The sequence below is a fragment of the Lipotes vexillifer genome, unplaced genomic scaffold (assembly GCF_000442215.2).
Source record: "Lipotes vexillifer unplaced genomic scaffold, Lipotes_vexillifer_v1.1 scaffold216, whole genome shotgun sequence".
Taxonomy (NCBI): Eukaryota; Metazoa; Chordata; class Mammalia; order Artiodactyla; family Lipotidae; genus Lipotes; species Lipotes vexillifer.
This window is the reverse complement of record NW_006779100.1, coordinates 2,895,534-2,901,858: the sequence shown is the minus strand read 5'-3', so window position 1 is coordinate 2,901,858 and position 6,325 is coordinate 2,895,534. Positions and strand designations below refer to the sequence as shown.

At 41.0% G+C, this 6,325-nt stretch overlaps 1 protein-coding gene across 1 annotated transcript in view; it reads left to right on the top strand.

The window, feature by feature from the left end:
- The window catches only part of SDF2 (stromal cell derived factor 2), a 7,972-nt gene extending 2,221 nt beyond the window's left edge, over nt 1–5,751 (top strand). Inside the window, exons 2-3 of the mRNA XM_007452421.1 lie at nt 1,763–1,959; nt 5,094–5,751. Of these exons, the coding sequence (XP_007452483.1) occupies nt 1,763–1,959; nt 5,094–5,381 (485 nt within the window). The 3' untranslated portion in view covers nt 5,382–5,751. The remainder of the gene's footprint in view (nt 1–1,762; nt 1,960–5,093) is intronic.
- The last annotated feature ends 574 nt before the right edge of the window (nt 5,752–6,325 follow it).

The following is a 6,325-nucleotide window of genomic DNA, read 5'->3' as shown; positions in this document are numbered from 1 at the left end:
GAAAGGTAAAGGAGTAACCCGGAAGGGGGGGGGGGGGGTGGTTTGGCTTTTTTTTTTTTTTTTTTTTTAGATATAACAAAATCATTGAGTAGAAGAAGCAAGAGAGAGAAACTGGTCATTTAGTCATAAACATTCACCCAGATAACTGGTACAACGCAGTTATGTTAAGTGGTAAAAGGGAAGTGTCATCAAAAGTTTGTGGCCAGGCAGGGCCAGAGGACTGAAGGGAAAGCTAGGAGGAATAGGCAAGAGTGACTGAGGAAAGAGTCTGGGAAATATGGAGTGCCTTCAAAGAATTGAGTAGTGAATGAGGCCCAGGGAAGAGAATATCCCTTGAGTTTTTATGAGTGGCCTATTTGGGGGAACTTAACAGAAAATAAAGCTTTGTAGGAGGCCAGGTGGTAGAGTGGTTAAGAGTGTGAGTTCTAGAGTTGGCCCACTTAGGTTCAAACCCTGCATTGTCTCTTAAGATTATGTGATCTTGGGCATATTATTCAGCCTTTTTAACACTCCAGTGTAAAATGGGGGTAATAATAATAATAGCTACCTCAGAGAGTAGATGAATGTATCAATTAAGAATATTCAAGTAAAAAGCCTGGGTTTGTATCTGATACTCAGTAATTGCTCAAGTACACGTTAGCTGGTTAGCAATTATTATTTGTATATTTCCACTTTTTTTCAAGCCTGTAGCTACATGTTTAACCTAGTACCTTGTAACCTGCAAAATCGCACCATTTGTAAGTAGTATGAACCAAATTTAGATGACTTAAGAATACTTTTGTGGGACTTCCCTGGTGGTGCAGTGGTTAAGAATCCACCTGCCAATGCAGGGGACACGGGTTCGAGCCCTGGTCCAGGAAGATCCTGCATGCCGCGGAACAACTAAGCCCGTGTGCCACAGCTACTGAAGCCTGCGCACCTAGAGCTTGTGCTCCGTAACAAGAGAAGCCACCGCAGTGAGAAGCCTGCGCACTGCAATGAAGAGTAGCCCCAGCTCACCACAACTAGAGAAAGCCCGTGCACAGCAACAAAGACCCAATGCAGCCAAATTAAAAAAAAAAAAAAAAAGTTGAAATTGTAAATTAAAAAAAAAAACTTTTGTAATATGTTGGATATATCACTTACAGGAATAGGAGAGCTGTAATGGCTTGTTGGATTAAAGTTGACCGCAAAAAACGGTCTCATTTTATTTTATTTTTAATTAATTTATTTTTGGCTGCATTGGGTCTTCGTTGCTGTGTGCGGGCTTTCTCTAGTTGCGGTGAGTGGGGGCTACTGTTCATTGCAGTGCGTGGGTTTCTCATTGCGGTGACTTCTCTTGTTGCGGAGCACGGGCTCTAGGTGCGCAGGTTTCAGTAGTTGTGGCACGCAGGCTCAGTAGTTGTGGCTTGCGGGCTCTAGAGCTCAGGCTCAGTAGCTGTGGTGCACGGGCTTAGTTGCTCCACGACATGGGGGATCTTCCCGGACCAGGGCTCAAACCTGTGTCCCCTGCATTGACAGGCGGATTGGATTCTTAACCACTGTGCTACCAGGGAAGCCCTGATGTGGTACACTCTTAAACATAGTTTATTATATAATAACTAATACTATATAAATATACTTAGCGTTTTTCATATATATTTTAATGTCATAGAAGAAAAAAATGTGAATCATGGGGTTTCCTTCCCAGCCCCAAAACCTATTTTATGACACAGGGCACATTATTAGCCATAGGAAAGAGAGGGGTCAGATTGAGCTCACCCTCTTTTCTTTTTGAATGCAGGTAGTGGGCAGCAGTCAGTGACAGGTGTAACCTCTGTGGATGACAGCAATAGTTACTGGAGGATACGGGGGAAGACGGCCACAGTGTGTGAGAGGGGAACCCCCATCAGATGTGGTCAGCCCATCCGGCTGACACATGTCAACACTGGCCGAAACCTCCATAGTCACCACTTCACCTCACCTCTTTCTGGAAACCAGGTGAGGTGGCATCCTGTGGGTCATTGCTGCTCATTACTCAGTTGAGTTGTTTGATATCTTGGTTCTTAGCCCTTTCTTTTCCAGGTATTGATCTTCTCTTTTGTGCAGACCTGAAGAATTGCCTCTGTCTCATAAGTGTGAAGGAAGTTGTTTCTGGTCAAAATGGAGACTCTACGTTTAGATCAAATCAAGAAATGAGGAAAGAGAGAATAGGTATATGTTAGTGTATCATAAGTTATCTTGATAAATCTTGTAATAAACCCAGTGTTTTCCAAACTTGCGATAAAAATTATTATTTTTTAATGATGCCAACTAACCACATTAGGAAAATGAATTAGGTATTGTGCCATTTTTTTTAAGCCTTGAACTTCTAAAGGATGTGGATCCCTTAATGACTGCTTCCCTCCCACTCCCCCTCTGTACATATTTTTCCTTATCAACATCTTAACATTAGTATGGTAAATTTGCTACAGTTAATAAAGCAATACTGATATGTTGTTATCATCTAAAGTCTATAGTTCATTCTGATTTCCTTAGTTTTTACCTACTGTCTTTTTTCTGTTCCAGGATCCCATCCACACCACATTTATCATCTCCTTTAGTCATCTCCTTAGACTCCTCTTGGCTGTGACAGTTTCTCAGATTCTCCTTGTTTTTGTTGACCTTGATAGTTTATTTTTTATTTTTTATTCTTTTGGCCGGCCTCTCACTGTTGTGGCCTCTCCTGTTGCGGAGCACAGGCTCAGGACGCGCAGGCTCAGCGGCCATGGTGCATGGGCCCAGCCGCTCCGCGGCATGTGGGATCTTCCCGGACCGGGGCACGAACCAGTGTCCCCTGCATCGGCAGGCGGACTCTCAACCACTGCACCACCAGGGAAGCCCTGATAGTTTATTTTTTATAAATTTATCTATTCATTTTTGGCTGCGTTGGGTCTTCGTTGCTGCACGCATGCTTTCTCTAGTTGCGGCGAGTGGCGGCTATTCTTCGTTGCGGTGCACAGGCTGCTTATTGTGGTGGCTTCTCTTGTTGCGGAGCACGGGCTTTAGGTGCATAGGCTTTAGTAGTTGCAGCACGCAGGCTCAGTAGTTGTGGCTTGCGGGCTCTAGAGCGCAGGCTTAGTGGTTGTGGTGCACAGCTTAGTTGCTCCGTGGCACGTCGGATCTTCCTGGACCAGGGCTTGAACCCATGTACCCTGCATTGGCAGGCGGATTCCTAACCACTGTGCCACCAGGGAAGTCCTGACCTTGATAGTTCTGAGGAGTGCTAGTCAGGTATATTATAGGATGCTCCTCTGTTGGAATTTGTCTGATATTTTTCTTATGATTAAACTGGATTTATAAAGGTTTTGGGGAGGAAGACCACAGAGGTGCCATTTTCATCCCATCTATCAAGGGTACATAGTATCTTATGATTGTTGATATTGATTACCTGGCTGAAGTAGTGTTTTTCAGGTTTCTCTTGTAAAGTTATTCTTTTCATTTTTTCCCTTTCCATACTGTACTCTTTGGAAGCAAGTCACTGTGCACAGCTCATACTTGAGTTGGGAGTTATGCTCCTCTTCCTTTAGGGTAGAATAGTTACATAATTTATTTGAAATTCTTCTGCATGGAAGATTTGTCTTTTCTCTATTCAGTCATTTATTTTCATTGGTATGGACTCCTGGATATTTATTTTATACTTTGAGTTATAATCCAGTATCACTGTCTTCATTATGTTGCTCACATTTTTCCAACTTCGGCTGTTGGGAGCTCTTTCAGTTGTCTCCTGTGTCCATTTGACCTGCTCCCATCATTGTGTATGCGTGTGGCTGTGTTTTAACACTTCCTTACTTTCTGGCAGTAAAAGATATTCCAGGCTCATCTTGTATATTTCTTGCCCCAGTCCTAGAATCAGTTATTTGCCTATGGAGTCCTGCTTCCTTTTATTGGAAAAGGGTATTCTTAAACCAAGATCTAGGCCTTCCATGAACTTGTTGCTAGGGGGTTTTGTTTCTTTTAGGCCCTCTTACCTGACAGAGCAAAGAAATATATGTATGTACGTGTATATACTCATATTTATTGTAAGTGTTCACATATGTAACCATCTATATCTGTATTAAGTTAAACATGAGTTCTTACTGATGCCTCCAATTCTAATCCATTGCCACATAGACCATTTTAGCCTCCTCCCTTTGCTTATTTGTGAATTCCCATTCTAACAGTGAGACACCGGGCTGCTAACACTGTCATCCATTTACTTAACTTGTTCAGTTCCAGTATACAAGTATTAGTAGGAGAATTGTTAATTATGTGCAGTTTCTTTTGCCTTTAGTCTTACAGACTTTATTTCCAAATGACTGATTTTTATCATCTAAAATTTTATAGCTTAGTGTATATTTAAATTGTATGTGTCTGGTAGTGGTCATTTTGTAATGTATAGAAATATTGAGTAACTGTGTTGTGCACCTGGAACTGAACATAGTGTTGTAGGTCAATTATACTTCAATTAAAAAAAAATTATGTATGTCTGAAATAATCAGTTACTTTTAAAATTGTGATAGAAACTCTGAATTTTTGGCCTTATGGGGAATGGGATTAGATTACGAGTGGAAGATAGAATCTGCTGTACTCTGCTCAATTAATATTTATTATTTTATTTAATTCTCACAATTATTTTGTAAGGTATTGTCATCATTTTATAGAGGAGAAAATGAAAGCCCAAAGGAGTTACACAGGAAGGGACAAAGCTGACATTCAAGGTTTGCCTGTTTCCAGAGCCCATCCCCTTTCCAACTTGTGTTTCTCACCACGTCACTTAATGTCTAGTTAAGGGAATGAGGCAGGAATATTTAAAGTCAAATAACAAGAGGTAAAGTATTTTAAGACTATAATAGAAAATATAAGGCACATAGAGGAATATTTGCAAAGTAAACGTTTGGACCATAATCTTATGGCAAGTGATTTCATGTCCTTGGTGTCTTTTTATCTTTTTTCCACAGTTTTATTTTATTTTATTTTATTTATTTTTAAACAACATTGGAAAGCCTCTTATTTATCACTTTTGGATAGTCTTAGTTTTATTCCCATTGCCTCTCTCCCCTTTTCAAGCCTATGTGTCAGCTATACTAATGTCGCTACCTATCTGTGTCTTCCAGGAAGTGAGTGCTTTTGGTGAGGAAGGTGAAGGCGACTATCTGGATGACTGGACAGTGCTCTGTAATGGGCCCTACTGGGTGAGGGATGGTGAGGTGCGGTTCAAGCATTCTTCCACTGAGGTTCTGCTGTCTGTCACAGGAGAACAATATGGTCGACCCATCAGTGGGCAAAAAGAGGTGCATGGCATGGCCCAGCCAAGCCAGAACAATTACTGGAAAGCCATGGAAGGCATCTTCATGAAGCCCAGTGAGTTGTTGAAGGCAGAAGGCCATCACACAGAGCTATGAGTCTGGAGGCTGTGAGCCACTGTCACCACACAGTGTTCATAGACATCTGCTGCTCCTTCCCCCTTTGGATCCCTGCCACAGGTGACCATGTCACCACTGAGATGAAGATGCATGATAGGAAACAGTGGATGTGTTTGGAAGCCTCAGCCCTTCACACTTGAATTGGTTGTTCTCCCAGACTTGGGTCAGTTATTTTTGAGTACAAGACTTGTTGGTGAAGGAGCAGATGCTTTTTATTCATATTAATAAAACAAAAACTGAGGGAGGCATCCCTCCTAGCTGGGAAATTTTTATTCCTCAGAATCTTGGCATCATGGATTATTAATGTGTGTGACTTTTCTCCCACTTTCTCCAGAATGATAAAAAAAATTTCACTGTTAGTCACTGTATTTTCATTTATTAGGCATGCTATTTCATAATCTGATTAATCCTTGAGTCCTAAGAGTCATTGCTAGCACTCTTTTGAGGTGATGGGAACCTTTGGTGTGGGCCCTTTTGAAAGCCTTACTTGCATCCCACTTTTTCTATCTTTACTTTCACTTCTCCCTCAGCACCTCATCTTTATTAGTTTTTTGACTAATTATGGCTATAGACCCTTAATAAATAGCCAATAAAATGTTTTACTTTGGATATGTTAACTGTACTTGAGAAGAAAGGGTAGGGGTGGAAAGCGGAACCAACATTTATTTACTGCTTGCTAAATACTAGGCACCATATTATAGATCTTACCTCATTTAATCTTCACAGATATGTTACCGGGTATATACTACGATTTTACCAATGCAGAACAGAAAAGTTGAGTAACCGCCCAAATTCTTAAAGCTAGTAAATAATTTGAAGACGGGAATCCATCTTTTTACTGCAGTACAACTGTGTTTAGTTCTTGGGAGATAACTATACTTTTTGGACAAATGTAGATATCTTTCTCTGAAAAGGGGATTAGA